The 14811-nt window shown below is 34.9% G+C and overlaps 1 protein-coding gene across 6 annotated transcripts; it reads right to left on the reverse strand.

The window, feature by feature from the left end:
• Positions 1–1839: 1839 nt before the first annotated feature.
• LOC114168542 (NADH dehydrogenase (ubiquinone) complex I, assembly factor 6-like) lies at positions 1840–11264 on the reverse strand. Of its 6 annotated transcripts, XR_003600693.1 has the most exons (4): positions 3770–4359; positions 2701–3646; positions 2381–2433; positions 1840–2241 (listed from the first exon to the last, which is right to left on the reverse strand). XR_003600693.1 is itself a non-coding variant. In XM_028053410.1 (3 exons), exon 3 carries the CDS (start codon positions 3625–3627, stop codon positions 2716–2718), a length of 912 nt encoding a protein of 303 aa, XP_027909211.1. In that variant the 5' UTR covers positions 3628–3646; positions 10227–10532; positions 11012–11264; the 3' UTR covers positions 2474–2715. The 6 variants fall into 6 exon arrangements, 5 of the variants coding, with proteins under 5 accessions (XP_027909211.1, XP_027909210.1, XP_027909209.1 ...); XM_028053410.1 differs by lacking the exons at positions 1840–2241; positions 2381–2433; positions 3770–4359 and adding exons at positions 10227–10532; positions 11012–11264 and having other exon boundaries at positions 2474–3646; XM_028053409.1 differs by lacking the exons at positions 1840–2241; positions 2381–2433; positions 3770–4359 and adding an exon at positions 11012–11264 and having other exon boundaries at positions 2474–3646.
• Between the last annotated feature and the right edge of the window lie 3547 nt (positions 11265–14811).

Here is a 14811-nt window from a genome sequence, read left to right on the forward strand (position 1 = left end):
ACAGTATGATTGATAATGAGTTAAAAAATAAAAAATAATTAAATAAAATATATCGAAATAGTATTATACATAATGAAAATAAACAAGAAATAAAAATATTAAAAAGTTAACAAATGTTTACAAACAATTTAAGAGACTATTGAAAGAAATCGCACAAAAGAAAATAAATGTATAATTAAGGGTATGATAAGTTAAAAAATATCTTATAGATCCAAGAAAACTTTTCAAATATCAACATATATACTCAATAGTTGAGAAATAACAAAAAATGTTTTAGTGAAATAAAAAAGTTATTCAAATGAAACAAAAACTAATAATAAGAATAATAAGTAAATGATTTTTTTTATATTACCTAGTAAACGAAATGTTTGTGCTATTAAATACTTAATTGAGAGTATTAAACATTTTCATGTGAAAGAAAAATATACATTAAATAAAAATATTAAAAAATAATAGAAATATTCAAATGTGAGATATAAATTTTTTTAATTAACATACATATTTTGAACATAATTACATAAAGATTATGATAAGATGAAAAATATAATTGAAATGCAAATGAGTTTCATGACAACCCAAATAATTAGAATAAATAAAAAATAATATATATATATATATATATATATGTGGTTATTTAATTAATTAGTAATATTTTAATAATTTAAACGGGGACGGGTAATATGGCGGGGATATGTACATCCCCATACCCATCCCCATACCCAATTGAAAAAGTCGGGGATTCCCCATACCCATACCCATACCCAGTCAATGCGGGGATTCCCCGTCAAAACGGGGACGAGTTCGGGCAATACCCACGGGGACGGGTTTATTTGCCATCTCTATTACCATGTTACCACGTATACGTAACATATTCTTTGTTGGATAAAATATTAACCTATAAAATTAAATAAAATATACAAATGTAAGTTGAATAAGTTCAAAATTAAAGGAATTTAAACAAAAGAAATTATCTGTCTGAATTTGAAATTTAAATATCTTAAATGGTAAATATCTAAATATCTTATTACGATATGTATGTACATATTCTCGTTCGATAAACCTACAAAAAATAACAAACACTTTCAAGATGCGTAAAAATAACAAACACTTTCAAAATGCGTAAAAACAACAAACACTTCCAAAATGTGTAAGAGTATTCGTATTACAAACTTTATCTACTCGATTTTTATCAGAATATTGTGATTTAATTTTTCATGCAGCAAGTGGGGAAAACAATTCTTAACTGTTGGTACAAGAAAGAAAGAACTTGATTTAGTAATGTAGGGTACAATAGAACTTAGTGTCATTATCTTAATAAAAAATGGCTCAGTGTTAGTTAACGAATTGGTATACTGTAAAAATACAACTTCAAAAATTTAAAGACTTGAGAATGCAACAAAAAAATAGGGAGATTCCATAATTTTTTAAACAAAGATACCGCTATATTGAAGAGACCATCAGTTCAATTGAAAACATAATTTAACTACATTAAATATATAAAGGGATTCCTAATAATGTAATATCAACGAGAAGATATCATTTTTAAGCCAAGTATATAATTGCTACAGTTATTCATTTTCATACGTCGCGATCGTTCCTATTGTCCTCAAAAGGTGTCTGGAACTACACCCATGAATACAACAGGTCCAGAAAATATTAATTTTTATATTTTAAAAATTACATTTAAGGAAATATTCTCTACTATCTCAATTTAGTTGTTGCTTCAAAAACTTCCCATTCTCGTTTTCCAGTCAAATTTAAAGTTCAAATTAATAAATGTTTAATTTTCTCAATACTAAGAATGCTGACCGTACATCAACAATCATAACAACACGCCAATAATCTTTAAGCATAGGAGGTTTTCTTTTTGGCATTTTTAGAATATCATAGTTTTGGAGTACTCACATCCACCAAACATAGATACACTTTTTTAAGAATCTCCTCCCATATCTTTCTTTCTACTTTTGGATAAATAGTTCGAACACAAAAAAAATCAATTTTTCTTTTTCTTTCTCTACTAAAACAGTGGTCTTTTTCTCTCTCTAAAAATTCCAACTAGTATCACTAGTTATCCATTATCCCATTCTTAAGTAAACATAACATAACAACATCAAAGAAGAGTAATTAACAAACTACTGATATGAAATAAGCTGATGCATGTATTTTGTCGGAACGAGACTTTGCTTGAATCTATTTTTTAGGTTCCATGGATAGAAACTGACGAATCTTCCTCAATACAATCTACATTTTTTCAGAAACGATGAGTTAGTTACCTTTGATTAGAATTGTAAATTATTATTACTATGTCCAGAACACATTAAAGATCATTATAAAGCAGTACGATTGATAAATAAATAACCTTGTTATCAAAACATATTACCAGGAGTTCAATCTTCTTGCATGTTTAAATAGATTTGAGTTAGTCCCTAATTCCTGTTCAAAGAACAAACTGTGTTATACAAAACAAAACTGATTTTGAAGTATTTGTATCCCAAACCACTTTAAAGAAAATATACTAACAAGAAAAAGCATCTTAATTTGTGCAACTCAAATTACATTTCTAAAACTAACTGTAAAACAAAACGTATTAACCTTTCCGTAAGGAAGGGACGAGTACACAATTTTATTCTGTGCAGAATGAAAAGGCATAAACATAAACTCATCAAGAAACAGAGGAAAAAAATCTGCCTGTGTACTCACTAAAGCTTGGTCAGGTTAGTATTTCCTTCTCCATGAAGTCCACTTGAGTTTGAGATGGTACCACAAAGGTGGTATTCCCAGCACCCCTCCTGTGAGTCTTGGATCAAACACATCAAATTGGACCTTTCTTAAGGAATCCAAAAGAACCTGAGAAGGCACTGCTGGAAGGAGCACTGGAAGAGCCTCAGCAGGCACACTTGCAGCTAACTTCCGAGCCTTTTCTAAGTGTGCATTGGCCACTGATGCCATATCATAAACGGCATCACAAAGACCCTCACGAGAATCCACCCACCTCTCTTCCCCATTTTCTTGCTTAACTATTAGCCCATGCTTGGATGCTATTGCAGTTGGGATGTACGAAAAATGTCGGTTGCGAGATGCATGGTAGGGCAGTGATTTGAGGAGCAAGAGAATGCCACTGGCCTTGCCGATATGTGAGGCTGCATGATCAGCTGCAGTAGACTTTATACCACCTGCTTGAAGTGTCAGGTACAGCATGGTTGAGACAGTGTCCTCGGCGTATTTCTCCAACTCTCCAATAGTTTCTGGCATGTCAGTAACCTCTCTTCTTGCATCATTGATCCGAGCCTCAACGGATCGTTTCAACCATATCTTGCTGAGTCTGGTCTCAGCTATCACAGATGACAGCGCCTGTGCTGTTGGGTGTTCAATCAATTTATTGGCAAACATTTTGTCTATGGCTTCCTGCCACCAGACAAGACGCATAAGGCCAATCCTGGGATCTGAAGCAATATCCATAGCTCTAGCTGTTTCAACATTCAAGGCACGGAATGCAAATGCAGCTTTCCGCATGGCCGGAGGCAGCTCCAGGAGGCAAAGATAGTGATGATAATCATAACTTCGCACTTGCTGTACGCAATGGGAGAAAGCTGCCCTTAAGTTACCTGACGCTGAAGCACCGTTCATTAAATCTTCACTTGGGGGCCTACAGATGAAAGTTAGATCTATCACAATGACTATACATGGTAAAGTAAAAGTTGCAATGAAGAAATCATAGGGGCCTAGAAAAATATTATGTTAGTATGTATAAACAGATGTGTAACAATACATATGTTAAAAGTTAGTTGAGGATAGGTCTTTGACTCTTTGTCCCTTGAAATTATAACTAATACTTTAATCCTGCAGATACGTGAAGAGTGAATAGCTAGTTCTGATCTCTGAAAACCGACACCCTCCCCGCGTTCTCCCCCTATAACGAAATTGAGGACTGCAAGGCTGCCGCTCTCCCCCAAGTAACACAGTTCGTTCTTATTCTTAATTTTATTTAAATCTGAGGTTTATATATTGCTTGAATTGATATGAATCTTATAATTTCAAGCATGAGCACTAAAAAAGTGATTAAGAAAAGCTCAAGGCCTCTAACAGGAGGAATGTTACATGTGATTGACTATAAAGCTCTAACGGAATTTGCAGTGAGCTTTCAATGAACACAAATGAGATGGGGAACAAAGCAAACAAGGATACCACAATGCAGTTAACGACTGAACCATAGTCGGACTCGGACTCGAAAAACAACAAACGAGAGAAATTCAAATCCCTGAAAACAAAGAGTAACAGATACACCAAACAGTTTTCCTCATCACCAATTACAACATCCATACATCATCAAACAGTTCTCTGGTGTTTATCCATCAATATTCATACAATACCTAGAAATCAGCAACAAAAGGGGGCTGAGAAGAGAGGAGGAGGAGATCAGAGTGGCGCAGTGGAAGTATGGTGTGCGATAACCATGGCGCGACGGTAGTCTGGAGTCACATGGCTAGCCGATTGGGGGTATCGCCCGAGATTTGGAAGGAGAAGAAAATCCGCAGTGGCTCCCGTTTTGGTGTGCGTAAGCAGCAATTTAAGAAGCAACTCCAGTCACGTCAGTGTGGCTCTGACAGAGTGGATGGTGGCGTGTGCCTGGGTTGGTGTTGCTCCAATTACCCTCATGTGATGAAGATGGGGAAGGGGAAGCCCCTCGTGTGAGTGATGAAGGAAGAAAAGAGACTGTGTGGGCCTGGACCAGCTTTGATTTCCTACACCTCCCATTACTAATGCTTTGCACCTCTATATTGGTTTGGCATTTTATTTTTATTTCAGACACCTATGTTTTTCATATACACACCTCAATTAGTTTTACTCTTACTTAGAATTTTATACTTTGTGAAAATAATAAATGATAGCAATAAAATAATAAAAGAAGTAAGACAAAAATAAAAGAGTTTTGCACCACGTTATCATTTCTTCTTCTTCCGCCTACATGCACACAACCATATTTCTGATCTCTGATCACTCAAATCCAACTCAAATACTCATGCTTTTCAGAAATTGATCTCCTATCCCCCACCAACGCGCACCTCTCGTTCTTTTTCTCTGAACTCAACCAGTGTCGTGCAATGTTGTAAAATAATTGATGATTCTGCTTCTTCCACTACTTCCTTTTTATCATTCTTTTATGGCAACCATAATTTCTTTCTCACACGGTTCCACATCTTAGAAATTGTGGACTATTTTTATATATATGCACCATAAAAACATTTTTATTTAAGTTTCACTTTTAAGATTCAATTTATTGTCTTCACATGGCAATGATTCATTAAGTTGAATTCAATTTTATCACCATTCCAACTGCAGACGAAAATGGCTCGTGTGCAAATGCAATTTCCATGTAGCCCTTTCAATTTAGTTTCATATGTTTATTAAAGATGTGTCGCAACCGGGACCGCGACTGGACGACGAACCAAAAAAGAAAACGAGTTTGAAAAGAGATTTGGAGTCGCCACCATAGTTATTCTGGAAAATTATGGAAAACCATAAAGAATAAGACAAGTCTGCGAAAAACCAGATTTTGGATACGGGAGTCGGTTTCGCGTAGGGAAGGTGTTAACACCCTACAGCGCCTGCCCAAGGGCGGTACCTTTAATTAAAAACGCAAAGTTGATGTGATTTTCAAAATATTAATATTTCCCGAAAATAATAAGGCAAAAATGCTAAAAAGAAACAAAAATATTTTTTTATTTTCTTGGGCCCGACAAGGATTGACCTTGGTCCCGACAAGGATTGACCTTGGTCCTACGTATTCTCATTAAAAATGAGAAATCAGGGTTACGTAGTTCTTTAAAAAGACTATTTGTTTGAAAATATTGATATTTTTGTATTTTTAAAATTTTATATTTTTTTTTGTTTTTTTTGGATTACTTGAAAATGTGTGTCACACGACGCGAGCGGTCGGACAGACACTAAAAGGGAAAGAACACTATTTTTGGTATTTTTAGAAAATGAGTGTCACGCGGTGCAAGCGACCGGAAAGACACAATAAAGAAAAAGAAAATTATTTTTGGTTTTTTTTTTTAGATTTTTTTTTTTGTAATTTTTAATAATTTTTAAATATTTGGTTTTCTAGGAATAAAAAAATGATAAATAAATAACGAAAATAAATAAATAATAATAATAAAAATAAATAAACAAATAAACAAATAAATAAATAAATAAAAAGAAATAATTTAATTAAGAAGGGTGAAAGTGGAAAACAAAATATGAGGGTATATGAGTGATTAAAGGGGGTGCACAAAACAAACACAATAAGAGGTCCAAAAACAAACAAGGGATATGGGTGTATGCATGGATTAATAAATGGAGGTGCAACAGGTGAAACAAAACAAACAACAACAAAAATAAAATAAAATAAAATAAAATAAAATAAAATAAAATAAAACACAAATGGGTGGTAGAGTTAGTGGACATGGGGTGCAGCAGGTAGCAAACCAGTCCAAAAAAAGAGGTGTGATGCTAGCAGATAATAGGGATGCGCAGAGAAAAGTATACAGCAGCAAAACATAAACTAAAGGCGGTGCAGAGATTAAAAAAAAAGGGTGCGTGGAGAAAACAGATCCAACAATACACAAGAGCGGGAGGGTGAGAATATTAAAAAAGTGAGTGTAAGAAAGGAGGTGGGCTGATCGGCCCAACGTGAAATGTGTATGGTGAAGCTAAACCTAAACCCTAACTGTTCCAAAACAAAGGCCGCGCCCCTCTCTATCTCTCTCGACCCTCGCACGACTCATGACCACGCCTGCCTACCAACACACCGCCCTCACCTCTGCTCCACCACGCCGCCCCGCGACTGGTTGCCGGCGACGCTAATCGACGCCGGGGGGTCGTCCTCCCTCTCGGTGGCTCAACCACCTTGCTTTCATTCACGCACCGGAACGCAACTCCGAGAGATCAACGCCGACGCAACGCCTGCAACCTCCACCGTGAACGCCGCCACCGTCGCGACCGACGCGCGTCGCCTACGGCGCCCACTCCCCCTTCTGCGCGAGGATTTCTTCCCGGTCGAAGCTCCGCGCGTTCATCCGCTGCCAGCCCGTCGCGATCGCTTCGCGTCGCACCACCTCGCCGCCACCGTCGAGGGAAACGTCGGCGCCGCTGGTGCGAACAGGGGGTGCGTCCTCTCCTCTAATCTGCGAGGTCGAGGACTAGAGCCGCTGTCGTTAAAGCCGCCGGCGATCTTCTCTCTTCTCTGTTTCGATTGGAAGTCTGTGATTGGGGAAGACTGAAACGTGGGTCTTTAGTGCTATTACAGATTCCGGTCCGGTGTGATGTTGAGTCGCAGAGATGGGGTTGTAACAAAGGTAATGGGTGGTTTATATTGATGGTGAAGAATGGGTGTGGTTCTGATTTTTGCGCAGGTGGGAGACAAAGATGATGGCGAGTGAGTAAGCGGGTGAAGACGCGTTCTACAAAGTATAACCGTTTGTGATATAACCGTTTGTGAAGTGTGTTTGGGTTCTGGTTTGGACCTCCTGTAGGTGTGTGCGAGATTCAAATAACACACTTATGGTGGACATGGTGACGGGAGATTGGAAGAAGGAAGCAACGAATTTCAAGCATAATGAACAATTTAACATATAAACAATATACACAACACCAGTACATGCCATAGACAATATACCAACCCAACATCAGTTCATACCAACCTCAGTTTACGCTAAGTGTTCAAGATGATGTTGCTTTGCTGTCGCTGATCCCCTGCTCTCTCCCTCTTTTTTTCCTTTTGTTGCTCTGAATATGTATTGATGAGTATTGATTGTTGTTGTTGAATCTTTATTGATGATGTTGATGTATATGTAGTATTGTTAATGTTCACTAGCTTACCCTGTAATGTTGGGGATATGATTTCCACATGCGATGATCGTATATTATACAGGGGTAGAGGAAAAATGCAAGTGGCATTGGGATCAATAATGAGATGGATAGCTTACTAATAGTAAGAACACATGTATATATTTATATACTTTAGTATTCCACAGTTCCTCATCGATATAAAATTTAATATTTTTTTAAATTTAACTCATCTTTTGGAGGATTATGTACATATATAAATTTACACTTATGTACTTCTCATTAATATGAAATTTTATATTTTTTTAAATTTAACCCATCTTTTGCAGGATTGTGAATACATGATATATAGATTTACACTTATGTACTGCTGATTACTAATTACGTAATTATTTAAATTAGTAGTATTATATGCTAATTTGGGTCATTACACGTAACCTCTTTCCCCACCTCCAGTTCTTCCACCTCTAACGCCAATCTTTTTCCTAAACCTCTAACGCCAATCTTTTTCCTAAATACAAATTCCGGATTATGCATTTTTTATTTTGTATTCTGGAATATAATCTTTGTATTCCGAAATATACAATCCAAAATACAACTTTTGTCTTCCGGAATAACCACTATGGTGCGTTAACATAGTGCACAAATCATAACTTGGCTAGGGGTCTAACTGTATTTTGTTCTATATTGTCTTCAACAAAAATTTTTCGAAACAGAACTGTATTAAATACACTTAATTTTTCTTATAGTATACTTCACTTCCCAAAACAATCTAGTAGCTGATGAATATGAGACCAGTTGACACAAAATAAATCTTGCAGGTGAAATCCAGTTAGTTGGTACAAAATAAATAACTACAAATGCACCCAAATGAACAAGTATATGTTGGTATGTGAGTCACTGACGAAGCAATAAATATGAAATGAGTAAACAACCTTCGGGTGATTTACATGAACATATAGCATAAAAAAGAAGAAAGTCAAGATAGTCAGCAGTATATAAAAATATTCCAACTATGTGCATCTAACACTACTCTTCCACTGCCCTTTAGTATCCTATATTAAGATATCTCATGTCAATTAGGAATAGAGTGAAAAAACACTCCTTATAAGACTTGGATAATGCTCCCACATTTTTTGGGCTTAAGCCCAATTCATTTCTAATATGATTTTAGAGTCTATCCAGCCTTAAATGTTGGGCCAATGGAAGATATATAGTCTTGGCATGACGGGAATATTTTAAGATGTCCTACAATGGCTAGAAATAAAACCAAAATACATTTTATAAAACTATGACAATCCTACCCGATACCTAGCACCGAACCATATTTTAACTATAAAGATTGGTTTACTAATGATGGAGTTGCTCCAAGGTGAGACTCTTTCAATTGGAGGAATGATGAAGATGGATGTGGAAGCTTGATGGAAGTGGAAGAGGATGAGTGTTCTTGAGAGAGGTTAGGCCAACTTTCAAGGAAGAGGATAGGAAATCCAAATTTTAAGAGACCAAGATAGGTCATCTGTCTCTATATTCATAATGTGTTGTGGCTTGATGGTTTTTCATCACGTTTCCTGGACCATCTAACATCCACAAAGCCTCTAGTAGACGAAACACATCTTGTATTGTCAGTGGTGGGTAGTCTCAATAGTACAAGAAGTGCTTTAGTGCCTACTAAGACTAGAGCATATGTTGAAGCTACCTAGTGACATTATAGCTAAGAAGAGGAAAACACCATTCAGTCCAAGACTTCCCACCCTGTCTTGATGGTATCCAATGACAGTAATCAAAGCAGACATGCTACCGCTATGCATTGCTACACTTACTCCTTGAACTGCCATCATTGTCTTAGAATCTGGCCTCTGTTCACTCTCACCACCACCTTTCTCTCCCAAGTGTGACCCATCTCCAAATCCTTCTCTGTACCACAGAATATGAAACCTACCACATAGGAAGGTTCATAGGTCGAAGCTGATATCCCCAAACCCCTATGAAATCCCTAGAACCATCACTTTTTATAATTTTTGTAGAGGCACCATTCCCACTGACATATTGGGGTGATGAATTTGACTTAGACACAATATCCACCTCTGACTCACAACATCAAATAGGGTGCACACAAGTTGACATGCTCCCAACCCCCTAGAACATGCCATCAAACTAACATCCCTAACTACATTCCTTACTGTTTGCACATAGCATTGTCAGAAGACAACTATATCATCCTTCTTTGAACAAATAGGAGTCTAGGATGCCACAATTGAAAAAAAGAGTAAGAAACAACAGCAAATTAAGCCCTATTCTATATATATAATTTTTTTCAATTTCAAGCCTTTTAACAGGATCACCAATGGATTTTAAGTAAGCAGAATTGAAAATTACATTGAGATGCACGATACCTATTTTGACATTGTGAAGTTCGGTTCTGAGTATACAAGCCCTTGTCTTTGTGAGTGTTGAATCAATTAAAGATCTCATTCCATAACTGGAACGAGTGAGAATAGCCAATAACACATCAAGATCGACACAATGACGATCAGAATCAGGTGAACAGAAGTTGATCTTGAAATTCCCAGGCTGCGGGGTTCTCTAACTAACCCTAGATTGCGATCTTCACAGCAAACAAATAGCTGCAGGAATCAATAAGTCCACGGACCTTTACGATGCGCCGCCCTTATGTCCACACCAAGAAGAGGGAGCTCTCTCTTCTTGCACTCCAAATATGAAATGACTAAATTATTTTCATGTATTTTTAAATTTCATTTTAACAAATTTATCTGTTCTTACAACACTAGAATGGATAGTTTTGCAATCACGGACATAAAGAAAAAAAGAAATGTATATCAAAATAGAAATTAAATTTAAAATTAATAGAAAACATAATATATATATATATATATATATATATATATATATATATATATATATATATAGGATAAGAATGTGAATCAAATTGACGAAACAACCTGAAGATCGAAGAAAGCCTATGCGGGAAAAAATCTTAAGACCAGCAAAGGGCACCTATTAACAATACCCGATTCACCAAATCTTACTCCGATAAGAAAATAAAACCTAAACCCCAAAATATTGGACACAATATGGAAAGCAATAAAATCAAATTAAGCGAATGAACCAAAACAACAGAAAACCCTAAAATTCGTAGGTTGGAGAATAAGATACTAACCTTTATTCACTATTCACGAACTTCACCTCTGATGTAGAGAAGGAGACGCACGATGGTGTTGACAGGGAGGCACAAAACTCAGTGGAAGTGGTGCGCTGGTTTGATAGGTAGATGGAGAAGGGGGTTGTGCCCTGAGAGGGAGACGAAGTGGGGCGGTGCAGTGGTGATTCAAGGGAGACACGGCGATGTGAACAAAATTCATAGGGTAGAGGGGAATGGAAAAGAAACGCACGAAATGTGAAAATTTGTGGAGGGAAAATAGATTTTTCACAATGTTGTCTTTAAGAAAGAGGCAACGGTTATACTCTTTAGCCCACATTATCGCCCATATTATCGCCCATGTGAATGTTTATGATTTTTTAAATATGCGTGATATTATATTAGTAAGTAATAATATTATAATATTATTAAATTAATATATATATATATATATTAAAATTATATTTATTAAAAATAAAGTGAAATATATCAGAACAGATAAAAAAATAATTATTAATAAATAAAGAAGAAGAGAAGAAGCAGAGACATCTGATTTTATAAAAAATTTGTAAAAGTAACGGTCAATTTTTAAAAATTTAATAAATTATTATATTTAAAGGGTAAAATCGGTATTTTGAAAAGTGGACACAAAAAGAGAAATCCCTATATTGTTATAAATTATATTTATTAAAATAAAGTGAAATATATTAGAACAGATAAAAGAATAACCATTGATAAATAAAGAAGAAGAAAAGAAACAGAGACGTCTGATTTTATAAGAAGTTTGTAAAAGTAAAAGTCAATTTTTAAAAATTTAATAAATTATTATATTTAAAGGGTAAAATCGGTATTTTTAAAAGTGGACACAAAAAGGGGAATCCCCTTTATATATTGTTATATATGTTTTATATATATATATATATATATATATATATATATATATATATATATATATATATATATATATATTACAAAACCATTTAAAACTAAATTTCAAAAAGTTGTTGTATTTTTTACACAACATTTTTTCTTCCGATAAAATCGCATTATTTGAAAATAAGTATATGATATCAAAACATGCATCACTATTTACAGGAGCAATACCAATCTATCAAAACATGTATTATTTATTTAAAGTACGAAAAATAATGAACTTGTAAATATAGATATATAACTAATTTAGTTGGATATCACATAGGCTACAATTGTTCGCTCAAACTCATCGATGCACGGAATTATAACTAGATAAGAATATTAAAAATTATTTTGTGATATCACAAGTACAAATTATTTTGTATTATGACATATAAAAGATAAATCATGGATGCATTAACAAAAAAAACTTTTAATATTCGATATTATTTATCTTTGACATTTGTCTAAACACTAACGTCGTATTGGATGACGTCAAAATAATGCCAGAAAGCAAAGCAGACATCAAATGACGTTGGGGTTAGGAGAGTCCGACGTTATCCAACGTTGGGACTAAAGCCAACAGACGTCAATTTTCGCGCTAGATGGTGCCAAAAAAAGCATTATTTGACGTCTGATAGTGTCTTGCCAGACGTTGAATGACGTCAGGGTTTACTTTGCCCGACATCTTTTGAAGTCTGTCAACGTACTACCAAACATCAACATCAAACAATGTTGTATTTACAACATTCCCACACTCGAAAAATTAGAAAAATCCCAAAACAATTCCATAATATTTGTAGCACATTTTTGGACTTACAGTTATATCTAATAACACTTAAGTATTCTAAACTAATACAAATAACACCAAACTAAAAGTTTCATCATGACATTTTTGTCCAACAAAGTTTTTGAAAAAAGTTCTAATTTTGGTGGTATCAACTTCATCTTTCCAATAGATATGCTGCCCATTCTTGTCTTAGTGTCTGAATAATGTCATCTAGTAAAGGTGATGAATTCTTGAACCGCTGAAAAAGTAATACAATTTCGTTATGTATGAATATCATTCTTTAAAGTTTGAAATGATTTATAATATGCAATATATATATATATATATATATATTACTACCTCTATACAACCATCTTTAATTGCAGCTCGAATGATTGTTCTTATCCAAGACATGACATAATTGCCACATTCCCATGAATCTTCTTGCTTGTTACACTAAACATTAGAAATAAAATAATCACATATCAAAGTCATAAGGTGACATGCGAAAATTAATAACTTTAAAATGAATGAGTTCCAACATTTTGATATAATACTTTAAGTTGTTGGCCTCTAGGCTTACCCAAAATTCTAATGAAATTTTGGAAACATAAAACATATGTTAGTTTTAATATAACTAAGTAGATACATAGGTTAGTTTTAATATAATAGAGTAGATGATATGGAAAAAAGTAATACTTACTCTTGTAACATGTTTTTTAAAGTAAGTGGAATCTTCTTATGACATGAACAAAACAATACAATCGTGCATTGTCTTGGAATGATGACCAATAGTTGCCAAAGGAACCTATCATCAATCACAAGTACTTAGCCGAAATAATTAATAATACTTCATAAAATATTACAAGCAAAACCACCTACCCATCAATGTATGGTGCAAAGTAGATCTCTTTATTTGACTCATTCATCCATGTTTGCAAATAAAGTTTGATGTGGTCATGTGATTTTCCCGAAGGTTGAATGGTTTGAGGTTCAACAAATCCATAGATGGAAGATCGACCTTGGTTCACAATGACTTTGTCCATGTACCAACAAGAAGACAATTAGGTATAAATTAAAAGGTACCAATTCCAAGTTTTAAATATGAAATACAATAAAAAGTCTTACATGCATCATAGTTGTATGATTGAAATATTCAACATCTTGTCTCCTGTAATGATCTCTAGTGCATAATTCAGGTTAATGTACAATGGGACATGGAAATGAAGGCCAAATACTCTTAACTCCCGCTCTAGCTCTACTGGTCCTCTTTTCAACTTGTGTAATTTCAAAAGTAGCTTTCCTAGAGGATCATCTTCTGCTTTTGCCATTTCATCATCTTCACATATAACACGTGGACGTTGGATCGACTGTTTTTCAGGATGGGTGGACTGAAATAAAGATTTAGAAAGGTTTGGCGTCAAAAGCTTTATAAATTTTAAGATTGAACTACTAAGAATATGATGTCATAATACCTTTGGTGGACTAAAGTATGGCATGATCAATGCTTTAGGCTAAGCTATAAATGTGCCTAAAGCCTCCCCAAAAAATTGGATTTCTGAAGTTGGTACAGGAACTTAAGCATGGGGATCTCGAACTTCATCAATCATCATGACATGCGCGTATTAGGGAAATAGAGGAACACCATGGATAGTCTCCCCGCCTTGAAGTTGTCGTCCTATGGCCACTATGCGTGGGGGGTCTTCATCAACCAATAACTCATATTGACTTGTGTAGTCAGTATGATCTACACTAGAGCATGAGCCTTTTGTGCTCACACACTGTCCTGTTGGAGCTTGAGTGAGTAATTCCATGTTCTACTGCTACATGGACCGAAGCTTTTCTTCAAGTGTTCTTTGTATTTGTTGTTATTGTTGAAGTTGTTCCATGAAACATTGCTCCATAATTCCTATGTGTTGGTTGAATCTTTCCTCCATTTGTTACTCTATCTTCCTCAAGGCCTCTTGACTCAAGAATTCGATACACACACACATACACATATATATGATATCTTTCAATCACATTTAATTATGTTAACATTAAACAAATTGTACCAAATTGAACATTGTGAGATAATTGGTCTATGTAAATATTTGCCAGAATATCATAACCATCAAACATTGACTGACGAGAAAATCTA

Source organism: Vigna unguiculata, chromosome 11, assembly GCF_004118075.2.
Source record: "Vigna unguiculata cultivar IT97K-499-35 chromosome 11, ASM411807v1, whole genome shotgun sequence".
NCBI classification, from domain to species: Eukaryota; Viridiplantae; Streptophyta; class Magnoliopsida; order Fabales; family Fabaceae; genus Vigna; species Vigna unguiculata.